General features: G+C 51.6%; 1 protein-coding gene across 3 annotated transcripts in view; it reads right to left on the bottom strand.

Moving 5' to 3' along the window:
* PLXNA4 (plexin A4) overlaps positions 1-17,732 on the bottom strand; it is a 517,066-nt gene that overhangs the window by 72,963 nt on the left and 426,371 nt on the right. For all 3 annotated transcript variants that reach the window (XM_049894276.1, XM_049894277.1, XM_049894278.1), the window contains exons 10-13: positions 15,697-15,897; positions 8,827-8,923; positions 8,248-8,438; positions 3,488-3,639 (exon numbers count right to left, since the gene is read on the bottom strand). In XM_049894276.1, coding sequence (XP_049750233.1) covers positions 3,488-3,639; positions 8,248-8,438; positions 8,827-8,923; positions 15,697-15,897 — 641 coding nt within the window. The remainder of the gene's footprint in view (positions 1-3,487; positions 3,640-8,247; positions 8,439-8,826; positions 8,924-15,696; positions 15,898-17,732) is intronic.

Genomic DNA, 17,732 nt, shown 5'->3' with positions numbered 1-17,732 from the left:
AAATAAACATTCTTACAAATAAATATTAGTGCAATCTCATTATTTCTTTAGGGAAAGTTCTAGAAATGTTACGGCCAGGCTAAAGACTTCTGGCCCATATTTCCAAATTGCCTTCCAATCTACCCTCCCACCATCAGGGCCTGAGTCTGCTTCTTCCCGTGTCTCTTATCCGTGCTACGCATTCACTCTTCAACGTCTTTTCCCTATTGTTTTGATTTGGATTTCATTGATTACTACAAATGCTAAACATTTTTTACATGATTTTTCGTTATTTGTATATCTTGTGAATTGTTCATTCATGCTCTTTGCTCATTTTGTGATTGCTGCTGCTGCTGTTGTTGGTAGGTGCCGTCATGTCAGCTCCGACTCATAGCGATCCTGTGTACTACAGAACGAAACACTGCCTGGTCCTGTGCCATCCTCACAATCATTATGCTTAAACCCATTGTTGCAGCCACGGTGTCAACCCATCTCATTGAGGCTCTTGCTCTTTTTCATTGACCCTCTTCTTTACCAAGCACAATGTCCTTCTTTAGGAACTGATCCCTCCTGACAACATATCCAAAGTATGTAAGACATAGTCTCTCCATCCTTGCTTCTAAGGAGCATTCTGGCTGCACTTCTTCCAAGAAAGATTTGTTCATGCTTCTGGCGGTCCATGGTATATTCAGTATTCTCTGGCAACACCACAATTCAAAGGAGTCAGTTCTGTGGTCTTCCTTAATCATTGTCCAGTTTTCCCACACATATGATGGATTGAAAATACCATGGCTTCAGTTAGGCACACCTTAGTCTTCAAGGTGACAACTTTGCTTTTCAACACTTTAAAGAGGTTTTCGGCAGCAGATTTGCCCAAAGCAATGTGTCTCTTGATTTCCTGACTGCTGCTTCCATGGATGTTGATTGGGGATCCAAGTAAAATGAAATCCTTGACAACTTCAATCTTTTCTCCATTTACCATGTTGCTTATCGGTCCAGTTGTGAGGATTTTTTTTTTCTTTATATTGAGGTATAATCCATACTGAGCTCTGTGGCTGTGGTCTTTGATCTTCATCAGTAAGTACTTCAAGTCCTCTTCACTCTCAGCAAGCAAGGTTGTGTCATCTGCATATCGCAGGTTGTTAAAGAGTCTTCCTCCAATCCTGATGCCCCGTTCTTCTTCATACAGTCCAGCTTCTTGGATTATTTGCTCAGCATACAGATTAAATAGGTGTGGTGAAAGGATACAACCCTGACACACACCTTTCCTAACTTTAAACCCCTCAGTACCTCCTTGTTCTGTTTGAACAACTGCCTCTTGATCTATCTACAGGTTCCTTACGAGCACAGTTCAGTGTTCTGGAATTTCCATTCTTCTCAGTGTTACCCATAATTTGTTGATTCACACAGTCTAATGCCTTTGCATAGTCAATAAAACACAGGTAAACATCTTTCTGGTATTCTCTGTTTTCACCCAGGATCCATCTGACATCAGCAATGATATCCCTGGTTCCATGTCGTCTTCTGAATCCAGCCTGAATTTCTGGCAGATCCCTGTCGATATACTGCTGCAGCCACTTTTGAATGATCTTCAGCAAATTTTAATTATGTGTGATATTAATGATATTGTTTGATAATTTCTGCATTCGGTTGGATCACCTTTTTTGGGAATAGACATAAACATAGATCTCTTCCAGCCAGTTGGCCAGGTAGCTGTCTTCCAAATCTCCTGGCATAGATAAGTGAGCGCTTCCAGCACTGCATCCATTTGTTGAAACATCTCAATTGGTATTCCATCAATTCCTGGAGCCTTGTTTTTCGCCAGTGCCTTCAGTGTAGCTTGGACTTCTTCCTTCAGTACCATGGGTTCCTGATCATAAGCCACCTCTTGAAATGGTTGAACATCACCAATTCCTTTTGTGATGTTGCCTTTTATTTGTAAAAACTCCGTATGTTAAGAAAAAGTATCTATTAACTGTAATAGGGTATAACCATCTTCCCAGTTCATCATCGTGTTTTCAGTTGGCTTATAATCATTTTTGACACGGAGGTTTTAAAGTTTTATGTAACTAAATCCCTTAATCTTCTCCGTTATAATTTCTTCTTTTGTAGCTATACTTACGACACACCTTTCTTTTCTTCAAATCAAATAAATCCTCACCTGTTATTTTCTACTAATCCTTTCACAGTTTCATTTTTACACTTATCTCTCTAATCCCTCTGGAATTTATCTTGGTGTACAGTGTGAAATTAGGATCTGATTTTGTCCTTTTTCCAGGGAGTTGACCAGCATCATTTATGGAAGGCTCTTCCCTCACTGACCTGAAATGTCCTCCTTCTCACATACTAAACTCTTACACATCAAGAGCCTTTTTCTGGGTGTTCTATCTTGTTCCACTGAACTAATTAGCGTCATGATATTTTAATCATTGTGGCTTTACGATAACATTTTTGCTATCTGGCCATGCAGCTCCACAGTGGGGCGTTTTAGAGTTCTCTAGGTCACTGTATTCAGCAGCAGCCTGCTTTGGTTTTGTCCTAGGAAAGATGTGGAAAGTTGAAGGACCCACAGAAAGATCTTCGGGCAAATGAGTGATGATGGATGAGGGAGGTGAGTCCTACTATGATCTGAGCCTTAAATCCTCTGGTCGACTATGAGTGCCTTGGGAAGACCTCGATGGAAACCAGGGGGAATCGAGGACGGCAGTACTGACAGCTGAGAATCACTAAATCCAAGCAAGACCCAGCCAGCAGAAGTGTAAGCTGCACTGATCGGCTTAAGGGGACCTTGCAAAGAGTCAATAAGTTCTGCCCACAGGACAGTGTCGAGGGGTCACTCTGGGAGCTGCAGAGAAGATGTATAGAATATAGATCCTACTGTGCCAGTAAACACCTCACAGGTGTACATGCTGGGCTGGAAAATTGTGTTTACTTATTGACAAGGCTATACATGACCCAGGAACCCCTCCGCTGGGTGGGTTAGAGGCCAAGGACACTGTGGGATGCTGCTCAGTGGGCCAGCGGACTTTCAAAAAAAAACACAGCCCAAGCCCCCACAGCCTGGACATGGGTGGGGAATTTCATTTTCAGGCCCCATGCAGAATGGCCGACGATCAGCCTCTTTAGTTGGGGGCGGGGGGTACAGAGGTAAGTGAGGAGTTAGAGACAGCAGGGAGAATGGGGTGAGGAAATGAACCTATGCTTCTCTCATAGATTTTAATCTTGCTTTGTTGTCTCATCACCACCATACACCCCAAGTAGGTGCCAGTCACTTTTCTCTTCTCTCCCAGCCATTTCCCCTCTCTTCACGTCAACCAATACGGCAGCTAGCTAGTTCAGGGGTTGGGCAGTTGTGGGACTTCCCCCCACACCCACTACAACATTAGGGGCTGTGCTCCTTCTCCCACCACAAGGCGTAAGGCTGTCTGCTGCCGGCCTGGGAGTTCCTCATACTGACTGCTCTCCCTCCCCTCTTTCTCCTCCCGAGTCTCAGGTCCCCTCCACTCACTGTTCCGCAGGGATGTAGCCATCCACCAAAGGATTGCATTCCACGCCTGCCACCTTGACATGGGAAGCGATGTCCCGGAATTCCAGGCCCAGGTTCTCCCCTCGGATGGTGACCTTGGTGCCCCCTTCCCGGGGGCCCGTCACTGGGATTATCTGGAGGAAGAAGCGAGATAATGTGATGGACTCTATGCTGTGGCCGTCACTGACCAGGCAACGAGCAGCCACCTGGCTCTTCTCCATCTGTGCCTAATGTCCTGAGGTGGGTCCAAGTCCACGAGGGCAGCCATGGTCTGGGACAACCAGTGAACAATAGCTTTTGGTAAAACATCCACGTTTGTGGTAAAATACATACAACAAAATATTTGCGATTTTAATCATCTTTACATGTACAATTCAATGACATTAATTACATTCCCTATATTGTGCAACCATCACACTATCTATTTTCAAATGTTTTTCATCACCCCAAACAGAAATTCAGTACCCCTTAAGCAATAACTCCCCATTTCGCTCTCACCCAGCCTCCAGTAACCACTAATAAACCGTGATCTGTATACATTTATCTATTCTAGGTATTTCACGTAAGTGGCATCATGCAATATTTGTCCTTTGTATCTGATTTATTTCACTCAAGGTTTCATTCCAAGACCATAGTCTTTTTTTTGTGTGTATGCTTTAAGTGAAAGTTTATAAGTCAAGTCAGTCACACAAAAACTTATATACACACCTTGCTACCTACTCCCAATTGTTCTCCGCCTAGTAAGACAGCCTGGTCCCTCCCTCCACTCTCTCTTTTCATGTCTATTTCACCAGCTTCTAACTGCCTCTACCCTCTCATCTCCCCTCCAGGGAGGAGATGCCAACAGAGTCTCAAGTGTCCACCTGATCCAAGAAGCTCACTCCTCACCAGCATCCCTCTCCCACCCATTGTCCAGTCCAATCCCTGTCTGAAGAGTTGGCTCTGGGAATGGTTCCTGTCCTGGCAAGGCCATAATCTTTATAGAAGCAGACTGCCACATCTTTCTCCCATGGGGCAGCTGGTGAGTTCAAACCTCTGACCCTTTGGTTAACAGCCAAGCACTTAATTACTGTCCCACCAGGGTTTTTCTCTCCCATGCTCACACTAACTCACAAACACATGTGCCCACACTAGGGATGTGCAAAAAGCAGGAAATGTCTCTACTTTGTAATCATGACAAGCCACAGTAGGCTGTAGTGGCAGACCACATTCTGTGCCAGCCTCTCCTAGCTTTTTATAGACCAGGAGGGCACATTTCCCATTTGGGGTGCCTCAGGATACTGGCACCTGAGTCCTTGCCAGCATCATTAGGATCAGAAATGAAGGAGCCCAAGTATCCCTCCCCTAGCCCTTTCTAGGATTTCCCGTTCTCCCACCCCTAATGGTCACCACTGGGGATTCCATCCTGGGGCGAGGGTGACAGACGGGGAGGGAAAGGAAACACGTTGTGCTGTCCCCAAGTGGCAGCCTTGCTGGGTGATGTTGTTCACTTACAAAGTCAAGACATTTCCTGCTTTTTGCAGATCCTGGTGTGGGCATATGTGTTTGTAAATGGGTGTGAGCATGGGAGAAAGAAACACTGGTGGCACAGTAGTTAAGTGCTTGGCTGCTAACCAAAAGGTTGGAGGTTTGAACTCACAAGCCACTCTATGGGAGAAAGATATGGCAGTCTGCTTCCATGAAGATTACAGCCTTGGAAACCCTATGGGATAGTTCTAATCTGTCCTATAGGGTCGCTATGAGTTGGAATCAACTTGATGGCAATGGGTTTTTTTGTTTGTTTGTTTTTGGTGAGCATGGGTGGGAGCTTTACACATACACATTCCCAATGAGGTGGGAAAACAGGCTCCTTGGAGACACAGGCTGACTGTGTATAAGGGAGGTGGACAGATGTGAGCCATTCTTCCCAGATGCCTGCCTGCCTGCCAGGCCCCACATACAACCAGCTCCTGGCTGCCAGCCTAGGCTCCATCTTCTAGCCCTGGCTTGTCATACTGAAGAGGGAGTTTATCCCTGGCCCAGGACTTGGTTCCCGATTCCTCAGAGGCCCAAGGCCAACAGGAGCCAGTCGATAGCCCCTGTCTTGAGGAGATCAGTTCAATTTGCTGTCTCTGCCCTGTGATTGTCTTGGACCCAGGCCAAGAAGAAAGCAAGTCCCGTCACCTGTGCCAGACACGCAGGATTAGCAGCCATGCTTGGGCGGCCCCCGGAGAGGCCTCTGGAGCAGAAGTTCCACCCAGGCAGGCAGGTGGGTGTAGCTGGGAGGATGGAGGGGGGTGCATGGTCAGGTGTGGGGCAGGGGCATGGGTAAAGGAGTGCCCACCTCCCTCGCCTCAAGATACTGCTGCAGGTTAATACATAGATATTTTCCCTCAGTTGGGGAGTCACTGTTTAGATTGCTACCCACGCGGGGACTGAAGTGACGGCTGAAAGCAACCCCCGGTGTCTAGAAAACCAGGAACGTGGAGGAGGAAAAGGCCGAGCAAGGGGGCCACATCTGGAGGGCCATCCCCAGGAACAGCTCTGCTGGGTGATTTGTTCACCCACAAAACTCAGAGATGACTTGCTTCTTACACATCCCTGGTGCATGTGCACAATTCCTGGGTGAGTAAGGGTATATATGGGTGTGATCGCAGCACAGTGGAGGAGAGCACAAATCTAGGAGCCAGGAGACCTGGGATTCAGGACACAGTTCAGTCAGAGTTAATAAGCATCTCTGGGCATTGGTCTCTTTATCTGTACAAGGGTAATAATGACCCTGGCCTTGACAGGGCTGTTGTAAGGACTGGGGAGATGAGCGATATACAGGTATTTTACAAACTATAACCAAAACAACCAAACCTGTTGCTGTTGAGTGGATTCCAACTCATAGCAATCCTATTGGACAGAGTAGAACTGCCTCATAGGGTTTCCAAGGAGTGGCTGGTGGATTCGAACTGCTGATCTTTTAGCTAACAGTCGAGCTGTTAACCACTGCACAACCAGGGCTCCTGCAAAGCGCCGCACAAATATACAGCATATCACTGTGACTCTAATTGTCATACTCTTGGGTAACGTGTACATGTGTGCGTGTTGCACCAAAGTAGGCGCAGGGTACAGAGGCAGTGACGAACTTTCTTCTCTCTTTTCTTTTTCCTCTTCCCCTCTGCTCATTGTTATACTTGGCATCCACAATGGCAGAGAGGTACTGGGCACCTACTGTCATAGATTGAATTGTGTCCCCCCAAAATATCTGTCCACTTGGCTAGGTCATGAGTCCCAGGACTGTATGATTGTCCACCATTTTATCATCTGATGAGAGTGTTGTCAATCCTGTCACTATGATGTAATGAGATGGATTACTGGCAGTTATATTGATGAGATCTACAAGGTTAGAGAGTGTCTTAAGTCAGTATCTTTTGAGACATAAAAGAGAGAAGTGAGCAGAGAGACATGGGGGACCTCATACCACCAAGAAAGAAGCCCCAGGAGCAGAGCCCATCCCTTGGATGTGGGGTGCCTGCTCAGAGAAGCTCCTAGTCCAGGGGAAGATTGAAGACAAGGACCTTCTTCCAGAGCTGACAGAGAAAGCCTTTCCCTGGAGCTGATGCCCTGAATTTGGACTTCTAGCCTACTAGACTGTGGGAGAATAAGCTTCTGTTTATTGAAGCCATCCACTTGTGATATTTCTGTTACAGTAGCACTAGATATGACACCTACTATGCATCAAGCACTGTGTGGAGGTGCAGATGCCACCTAGACACGGCCCTGCTATTGAGAAACCTGCAGGCAGAGATGTGCACTCCAGTCTTCCTTATCCTAAGAGGGGCCAGGGATGCTGGCACAGCAGGAGGGGGCACAGCCTTAGGTGGTCTTTCTGCAGGAGTGTGGTGTGTGCAGGCCAAGCAAAGGGGCTACCTAAATAACCTCCTGGGGCCAATATTTCCTTGGCTCTGACATGCATAACAATGATTTTAACAATGATGATGATGAAGGAGAAGGAGCAGGAGGAGGAGATTCCTCTGGGCTGGGCAGAGAGCTAAGTGCTTTACATGTAGGACCTCGTATAATCCTTGTAAATCTCCTGAGATTCGGACACTTAGTCCAATGCCTGGGTGAGGAAGCTGAGACACAGAGATAGGGACTGATTGAGGAACTCAGCAATTAGGTGATGGGGCTAGAGTTCAAACCCTGCTCTCTGTGGCCCAAACACCTACAGGTTCAACCTTGCCTTGCACCTTCCAGGTCTTTGCTCCATGGCCCTGTGTCCCAGGACCCTCCTGAACTAGGCCCCAAATCCATCCCTCCCATCTTTGGCCCTCTTTGAGTGAGTCTAAGGCCTCTCCATTTTATCCTTCTCCACTCACATTGGTGGAGGACAGGCCCCCAGGCTGGCTTTGCCCCTGGGCACCCATACAGCACTCTCACTGGCTGGCTCCCTGGTGCAGCTGCCACAGAAGGAGCTTCATGGCCTCATCGCTGATGCTCTTAGACAAAAGTACTAGTGGCTGGGACTTCAGTCCTCTCCGACAGCTGACATGGAGGCCCCAGCAGGACAGCCAAGCCCCTCTGCTCCATCCTCCCTGGATAAGGAGGTATCCCTGAACCAGGCCTCCCAGCTGGCAGAGCAACCGAGTCCACCTGGGGACTGCTGGGTGACCGATGCCTCACCCAGGCAGGGTAGCCAGGCCCAGCCCTGAGGGTAGGCTGTGGGCTACCACCCTGAGCGCTCCCCTCCCCAGGTGGGCAGGGCCCCGGCTCACCTCTGTGATGCGGGGGTTTGTGCACTTGCTGTTGGCACCTGACAGCTCCAGCCACTGGCTCTCGTGGGCAGGGCAGTGCTGGCGCAGGGTGCACTGGGCCTGGCCCTGGCACCAGCCGCACTGGAAGTCGGGGTCCGCCTTGAGGCACAGCCCACAGCTCTCGCGCATGGCTCCACACTTGTAGAGGTGGACTGTGGACAGAGGACGAGAGGGACTTGGGGGCGGGGAAGTGTGGCCAATGACTGCCGGACAAGGAGTGCAGTCACAGCCTTGGATACTGGGGCAACTCTGTCCCCTTAGCCATTTAAACACAGAGCAGCCCAAACATGGACTTCAGATCTCAGATGAAGACTTCACGGGGAAGCCACGAGTCCCCACCCACTCTAGGCTGTCCTCCTTGCCACTCCCAGGAGCCACTAGCCCGTGCCAAGAAACAACAGAGAAGGGTGGTGAGGAGGCTGTGAAGGACGGCTCAGAGCCAGAGGCCAAGGCCACCTCTAAGGTGGGGGCTGAGTGACAGAGGCCAAAGGGTACCCAGCGGCCCTGCCTCCTCTCCAGGGCCCAGCCGGGTCTCCGTACCTTTGTTCTGAGCTGGGTTGTCGATGCTAAAGTGCCCATTCCACACAACCGTCAGCTCCACCGGCAGGTTGTTGATCTCCATGCCTTCGTAGGAATACTGCGAATGGGGGAGGAGAGAGGAAAGCTGATCACTGGGTTCTCAGGGAGACAGATGTCTAGCCTGGGTCCCTTGGGGAGGGCATGGGGCTGGGACTACCAAGACTGTGTGCATGTGTGTGTGTGCACGTGCATGCATGTGTATGCCTGTGCGTGCATGCATATGCACCCACGTGTGTGTGTACGGGGAGGGGGAAGAACATTGGGGGATGGGGAGCAGAAGTCCTGGAAGATAAAGCAGGGAGGGTCCTGGCCTGGAATGTTGCTTCAAGGAGTGGAGTCCAGCAAGCCACTCATTCACCTCCCGTGGGTCTCCAAAGGAGGTTGCAGACATGGGCCGGTCCCCTGCGGGGCTTCTCCCCAGGAAGCTGACTGTGGGAGGAGCCCCCTTCCTCCCCGACCTCCCAGGGAGCCCAGGCCAGGGCCCTCGTTAGATTACCAGGAAATGTTCTGGGCAAGCGGACACTTCACCAAAGACCATGGTGAGGACGATAAAGTCCTAGGCAGGGTAATGGCTGCTGAGAGGAAGAAATAAAGGGGTACGCTGTGAAGGGATGAGAAGCTGGGGGGTTAGATGGCAGCTTAGAGGCAAGGAGTGACATCCTGAAGAGACCCTGGAGGACACCATGAATCTGGGTCAAGACTCTAAAGCACTCATGGTGCGAAGAGGTGCTGCGCCTGGACGACCTGCCTGTAGACCGTCACAGGGTCCCTGTGGGGTCCTGCTTCCCTGCCGGTGCCCCCACCCTGCTAGGTCCAGGCCCTAGGGCAATGGAGCTAAGAGGTGAGTTGCTGTTGGTTTGGGGTGCTAGGTGTGCGGGGTCCTCAGGCATGCAAACCCCCAATCGGCCTTCAGATGACAGATGCCTCAGTGGCCCAGAGAAGGAGCGCAGGCAGAGTGGACTCCGAGCTGGCCTGGCGGTTCCATGATTCTCCCACACCAGACCCTCCCCTACAGGTGCTGAGAGGGTGAACTAGAGACGCTTTCTGCAGAGGAGAGCTGAGGTGCGCCATTTGCTGGAAGGGGGCCTGTGTAAGGTGACTTGGTCTGAAATGGTATTTGCTGAGGCAGCAGGTTCTTTTAAACTAGAGCTAAAATGTGAAGGGGCTGGGCTATGGGGGTGTCGACGGATATTACAGGGGATACCTGATGCCTCCTCAGCGAGCCGAGCACCTCCACCAGGGGTGGACAGCCACAGAACTTTGGGGATACGTGGCCTAGGAGAGTCCCAGGGCCTGTAGGTCCAGGCCTCTGACTCTGGGCAGGCACAGGTGGGTATCTTGTTCCTAGAGGCTTCTATAGGAGATGCTATAACCCTTGAATCCAGGTGACTTCCTGAGTTATAGAAAGTGCTCCAAGGTGAATAGGTCAAGGTGTTGCCCTCACATGCCAGCACGAATAGGATATGCTTCTTCTGGGGCACTGGGGAGCTCGATAAAAGCAGATCCCCAGGCTTATCCTTTCCGGTTCCAGTCGACTCGGCTCCCACTCACCGTGACCTCATGTGTGTCAGAGTGGAACTATGCTCCATAGGGCTTACAGGAGCTGATTTTTTGGAAGTAGATCGTCAGGCCTTTTTTCCGAAGTGCCTCTGGGTGGATTTGAGCCCCTAACCTTTTGGTTAGCAGCAGAGCACTAAACCATTCATACCTCTCAGGTGTCCTTCTACACTGGAGGTGTGTGTCGCTCTGGTCTCTAGCAGGGATATTGGTGGAGGCCATCTCAGGATTGGAGCCGAATTCTGCCTCCCAGACCCTCATCTGTCCAGGCCTTAAGCAGAAGCTTCAGGTGAGACCAGGGCCACGATGGCCAAGGATCAGTAGGACCCACTAGCTCCTATCAGTAAGGGTAGGCAAGGCATTCTGCCTGGGTACATGTGTGAGTGTCTTTGTGTGCAAATGTGTTCATATGTATGCTTATCTATGAGGTTAGGACACGTATCGGTGTTATCTGTGTGTATACACACACGTGAGTACACACACACACACGCATATACTGCCATGAAGTGGCTTTGCCAGTTACCAGCTGTGTGAGCAGGAGCAAAAGATCTTAAGTCTCTGTTTTCCCCATTTGTAAAGTGGGGGTCAAGAGCAGTCCACACCTCACAGGATGAGGGATGATGTGTCTCATCCGTGAGCAGTGCGCTTGCACCGAGTATAAGCACACAAATATTACTGTGTATTTTCATCTACGTATTTTTTTTTTTAGTTATATACACTTAGAGATGCTATGCAAAAATATATTTGTGCTCGCCCTGCTTACGTTTACGGGGAATGGTAATAACCACCATGTATTGTGTGTTTGTGTGCCAGACGTTTTGCACATGTGGGGATATGTGCATGTGAGAACGCTTGTGCGTTCCACGTGTGCACGTGCATGCATTCTCCCGTGAGGAAAATGGTAAATAAAAACGACTTTAAGGAGTAAATATGCTGGGCATCGCTTTCTCATTCTCTTCCCACTTCCTAGGGTCCTGACTATGAAATACTATAGAAATCATTAACCCCAGGTGATCCCCACTGTCCCCCTCGGCCTCTAGGGAAGTCATGTTGGTCCTGGACTGGGGCTATCTCTCCAGCTGGCCTAGGGAGCCTGGGCCTCAGCTCCCATCCCCCAGGGCTCCCCCAAGCCACTGCTCCACTTAGCATTTATATAGCTCTCTGTTTTTTTGTAATCAGTGGGCAGTTAATCTGCACAAAGTCCAGCGCTCAGGGAGGACTTGTTACGGGCTCCCAGAGGCCAGGAGGTTAAGCGTCTCAATCAAGGTCTAGCACCACGGCTGGGCTAATGGATGACTTCATCCTTTACCTCGGGTGAGTGTGACCCTCAGTTCCTCCACCTTCTAAAGCAAAGAGAAGACCTACGTCTTTAGACATGCTTTCCTCCAACCACTCTCTTGCCCCGAGCTCTGAGATATTGTGCTGGAAAATTCTCCCACTATGGAGAACAAACTGGCCAGCAGCGTGTAACATACATGAGGGTGGTGTTGGTACTGTGTCGTCTCCATCTCCAGGCCCCCGAGGGCTCAGCAGAGTCAGTCTTAGCTGCGTCCCAGTAAAATCAGAAGAGGACATGTTATCTTCCCATCCTTCTCTCCATTCCCATTTAGCACATGGTAAATCAAGGCGCCCACAGAAATCATGAGGCTGCTGTGGGTCAGTGGGATCCAGGCCTAGAACCCAGGCCTTGTGGCCAGGGCTCCTGCCAGCCAGGTGCCCTTTGGACACCCTCGTGAGATGCCGGTGGCTGAGAGCTGAGTGCCAGGCATTTTTTCTATCAGCACTTGATGTTTTCTGGAGCCTTGGCCTAAACCCACTGTCGCCGAGTCGGTTCTGACTCACAGTGACCCTACAGGACAGAGTAGAACTGTCCCATAGGATTTCAAGGTCATAAATCTTTACAGAGGTAGACTGCCCCATCTTTCTCCCATGGAGCCACTGGTAGTTTTGACCGCCGACCTTCCGGTTGGCAGCTGAGCACTTTAACCACGGGGCCACCAGGGCTCCTTCCCAGGCTGTTAATACCCACACTTACTCCCCCTCCAGCTGCTACCTGTGAGCCTGGCCTTGTTTTCCTTCCACAGGCCCCTGGGTCTACAATGACTGGCCCAGGGTCTCCCCCCAAATAGGGGATGTAAGCAGAAGCAGCTTGCCTGCCTTCCCAGCCCAGTGTCATGGGTCTCCCTTCCCTTCTCTCTTCGGCTGAGGCCTCACTGCACCTCCTTCTACCATCACGAACCCAGGAGTTCCTCTGCTAGTACTTTCGCCCCCTCCCCCAACTCCTGAGAGCTCAGGGATTCAAGAGAGGAAGTGATGGTGTCTTCCACACAGTCCTCTGGGAGCAGGTCAGACCCTGTTCGCAAGGCTAAGACCAAAGCTGGGGTGTGAAGGGCTCAGTTGTTATTTTTGTCCAGACTTTGATTATGGTGTACTTTATGGGTTCAAGTTCTGCATTTCCTACTTACTTGCTGTGTGACCTGGGGAGGGTCATTTGCTCTCTCTGGGCCTTACAGTCCCCTTCTGTAACCAGATTAAGTAAATACTCCTCAGGTCTAGTCCTGCCCTGAGGGCATGCTGTTTTCTAGAACTTTGGTCTGGGAAGTTTGCCCTGATTATGACCTGGAAGGTTCTATAAGGAAATCACTTCATGACAAAGGGCATCCTGGCTGAGACCAGCAGTTAAAGTAGGATCCTACTGTGCCCCATAAAAAGAGAGGCTCCTAGGAAAAGTCAGAGCTGAGCTCTCCTGAACCACGGGATTCCAGTGGTAGGGGGGACTCTTCCTGGATTCTAGGGTCTGTGAGGGACCCCTCTTGCTCCCTCGTTTCTCAGACTTTAAAGTGGTAGAGCCACTCACTTTCCCGTCACCTTCCTTACTAGGGAAGTAGAGGAAATAAGACTCATGCGGGCAGTGGGCTGATCTGCTATGGCAGCGACCTAGAGTCACCAAGAATTGATCCTCGGCGGGTAAGGCAGCTACAAACTGGCAGGAGGCCAGAGTTCAGCGCCAGCCAATCACAGCTCCTGGAGGTGAGACCTTAAAAGTCCAGTCTTCTGCTTGGTGGTTAAGAATCTGGGGTTCCAGGCCTCCACCCCTAATGCCCCACGTTTTTCTCCTTCCCTGGGAAGGAGAACTGCAAGTGCCTCAGGCCACACCTTTGGGAGTCCAGGCCCTTGGGAGGCCAGGCCCCTGGGAGGCCACGCCCCTGGGAGGCCACGCCTATGAGAGGCCCTGGCCTTGGGAGGCCACGCCTCCAGGAGACCGCCCCCTAGGGAGGCTACACCCCTGAGAGGCCAGCCAGTTGGGCGGCACCACCTTTTACCCCGGGCGGGCTGGCTCCCTCAGATGCTCTATAGAAGCCCCTTTGACCATTGTTTCCCAGGGCATCAGGTTTCGGGGTGTGGATTCCCCAGAGAGGGAATTTGCACACTGCTGATTCTTTAAATCCCAAGAATTCAACACCAGACACACAGATGCCCCCTGGAGCTCGGCGGTACCTTTCCTGTTCCCATAGCCACGGACAGTGCTGGCACCGGTACCAGGTGTCGACACCGCAGGGAAATCCTGCCTGCCAGACCTGGGCCCCGAAATGACATCGGGGCGCTGTGGCCGGGAGGCTCAGGCTTTGCGCCCACTGGGGAAGTTCTCTGACCACCAAAGGGCCATTCAGTGGGCTCAGGAGATGCGGAGGACATTGAAACACACCCTGCTTTTCATCCGGCCAGTAGGTAGGATGGCAGCACCATCCAAGTCAGCCTCCGAGGCGCAGGCAGAGTTCTGGCCCAGCGGTTTACAGCACTAACTTAGCCTAGTATTCAGAGCACCGTCCTCTGTTTCACAGAGTCAGCCAAAGCGAGGGGCCTCGAGGTCCCAACTTGTAGAGCCTGTTCCCTTTTCTCAGGGAAATGAGGGCTGGTCATCAGATAGGCCACAGGCTCCAAGGTCCCTCCTCCGGGACTTTCTCTTTTCTCCACATCCGAAATCCCTGCCCACCTTCTGCTGAGTCACAGGTTGGGGAGCCAGCTTTCTCTTCCCACAGAGACTTTCTTATTTGGGAGGGGTCACTTTAGCCAAACCCCCAGGGCTGGTCTGCTCGGCGTCAGGGTTTCTGAGGAAATGCCAGGTGTTTAGTATCCCCTTTACTGGCGGGGAGCGCTGCAGAAATCAGAAACAGAGCCTGGCGGTCGGGGGAGGGGGTGTGCAAACGGGGAGCCATGGAGTTGTGAGGTCAGCGACCTACAATGCCAATGGCCTTGGGCAAGTGTGTGGCCCTCTCTTAGCTCCATTTGTCCCTAGACTGCATGCTGCAAGAAGAATGGGTACTCCCCTAAGTCCCTTGTCTAGAACTTTCCTTGTCTGACCTCACGTCCCCAAATACTGTTGTTGTTGTTGTTAGTTGCCACGGAGTCAGCTTTGACTCAGGGTGACCTTCTGTGTAACAGAATGAAGTGCTGCCCAGTCCTGCGCCATCTTCATGGTCGTTGGTATGCTTGCGTCCATTGCGTGGCCACTGTGTCAATCCATCTCACTGAATACCGTCACTGCTTAAATACCCAGTGGCAACTGGATGGATGAGTGGGAGGCAGTGTGATAAGGAGAAGACCTGAAATCTAGTCCCAACCCTGCCACTCGCTCACTGTGTGACCCTGAGTGTGTCGCTTGCCTTCTGGGCAGAGGAGGGTTACCTGGAAGTGAACGGGGCTTCAGCTTCAGGGCCCTGTACTCCCCTGCCCAGGCCCCTTACAAGGCCTGTATATCTAATTTTGTATTTATTATATTCCACTCTTGGCCTTAAAGAGGGACCCCCAAATTGTATACGCTTCAGACCCCACAAACCCAGAACTGTCCCTGCTTCTAGGCCTCCATTTTCTCTTTTGTACAGTGAAGTACTTTAAGATTTTCACAGCTTGAAAATGTTGAGTCTCTAAGCCTAATGTTTGTCCATGAGCATCTGGGAGCATATTCATAAGCCCATAAAGAGAACGATTGAGGCCAAGGCTGTGGGTGGGGAAGAAAGAAGACAAGGAAAGGAACAAGGCAGGCAGGAAAGGGGCCACACCATTAGGGTACACTGTGTGGTACTGCAGTCAGTTGAATAGTGTGCCGCAAAAGTCATGCCCACCTGGAACCTCAGAATGTGGCCTTGTTGGAGACAGGGCCTTTGCAGCTGTAATTAGTTAAGATGAGGTCCCCCCGGATTGGGGTGGAAGCTAAATCTGAGGTCAGGTTGGCCTCTGGGATGAGGGCCAGGGTGGGTGGGCGGGCGGGCTCACCGAGGTGTTCTGGCACTGCACGCTGGAGCTGTTGAAGCGCAGGGCGGGCACCCGCTGCTCGCTGCCCTGGATGCTGAGAATGCACTCGTACCCACGCTGGCCCGACTGGGGCTGAGGCAGGTTCTTGGCCTTCAGAGTGATGGGCTTGATCACCTCCACCGGCACCAGGATCTTGTCCACACGCAGCAGCTGGGGGCAGTCCTGGGGCCGGAGAGCATGCGTCAGGTTAGGAGCAGGGAAGAAAGGGGCAGGGAGCCTCTTTAACTTCACCCCGCTGTTGCCTGGGCCCCTCGCACAACGGTGCACAGGTGCACATGCTCACAGATGCACACGCAGACAGGTGCACACACGCGTAGGTGCACACAGGCTCAGGTGCACACACATAGATGCACATGCGCACAAATGCACACAGGCACAGATGCACAGAGGCTCAGGTGTCCACAGACTCAGGTGCACACAGACTCAGATGTACAAGTGCACAGATGCACACAGGCTCAGGTGCACACACACAGACGCACATGAGCACAGATGCACATGCAGACAGGTGCACACAGGCTCAGGTGCACACAGGCTCAGGTGTGCACAGGTTCAGGTGTACATGTGCACAGATGCACACATGCACAGGTGCATAAAGGCTCAGGTGCACACAGGCACAGGTGCACACAGGCTCAGGTGCACACAGGCACAGGGGCTCACAGGCTCAGGTGCACACAGGCTCAGGTGCACACAGGCACAGGTGTTCACAGGCTCAGGTGCACACACAGAGAAGCACACATGCACAGATGCATACATCCATGTTTCCTTAGAAACCAGGTGGCCCATGCACTCCTGTGCACCCTCAGTCCCCATAAGGGAAAGGATAGGGTGAAGAAACTCTGGGTCCCAGAGGCACCATCTTGACATGGTCCATTCATGGGCCAAGTCTGGCGTTAGGAATGTTCTGGAATGTGCCTGAGAGACCTCTGTATTCCAGAAGCTTCTGACTGAGCTGTGGGTGGTCTAATCTCAAGGAAATGTCCCTGTACACTTAGCTCCTCCTGTGTACCCACAAGGAGCACACTTCTCCCTGGAGCCAGTGGGGAGCAGGGTGTCTTTAGGGATGGAGGGAGCAGATCCTTGGCCCCCTTTCAGGGACAGTCAGTTCTGCCCAGGGAGGGCTGGTGGGATGGAATTAGAGAAAAGAATGGGGCGCTCTGCCCAGTGGAGAGGTGAAAGCTGGTGTACTGCTGAATTCCCAGGAGGTAGATCCGTCAATGTTCCTGGACCTGATTGGCATGGGGAGGAGTGAGCCCTCTGTAACCCCCGTGCCAGGCAGTGCCCACCACCCCCAGGTCACCCCTCCAGGGCACAGTATGGGGCAGGCAGGGCCAATGGTCCTTGGGCAGATTAGCCATCACAAGCATGGCTGGCCCACCCTGACTGAGGGTGCCTCTTTGTGGCTCATGGCTGACTCTGGGCAGGGCGGCTCTCCCCAGCCCTGGCCCTCAATCCAGGGTGAATGAGGGGTGAATGGCAGATGGGAGGTGTCGCAGGCCATCAGGCAATTGACAGCTGCCCCTCTTTCGTCCCCCTAAAGCAACCATGAGCCCATTTCTCCCTAAAACACATGTGAGCCACGGGAAGCAGCTGTATCGCACCAAGACTTGAGCCTGGGCTCTGAGGGAGAGGACCTGAGCTATGAACCTTGAGCACATCACGTCCCACCTGTGAGACTCAACTTCCCTCTCTATCGATTGGGTGGGACTCCAAGAACCCCCCCACCCCACCCCGCTCTAACCAGTCATGAGTCCATGCTCTGGCGTGGTCATCCCCTCTGTCCTTCCTGGTCATCCAACTAGCACAGAGGAGGGACAGGGAGGCAGGGAAATGGAGGCAGGAAAGAGAGAGACAGAGAAAGCTAGAAAGGAAGCCGCAAGAAAGGCCAGGAGCGGGAGGAACTAGAGCACTGCCCACAGGTGGGCCAGCAGGGGATCCCTTAGGGGGAGCTATTATGGATTGAATTGCGTCCCCCAAAATATGTGTTGAAATCTGAACCC

Source organism: Elephas maximus, chromosome 8, assembly GCF_024166365.1.
Source record: "Elephas maximus indicus isolate mEleMax1 chromosome 8, mEleMax1 primary haplotype, whole genome shotgun sequence".
Lineage (NCBI taxonomy): Eukaryota > Metazoa > Chordata > Mammalia > Proboscidea > Elephantidae > Elephas > Elephas maximus.
Note: the sequence above shows the minus strand (reverse complement) of the source record. Positions and strands in the feature narration are given on the sequence as shown.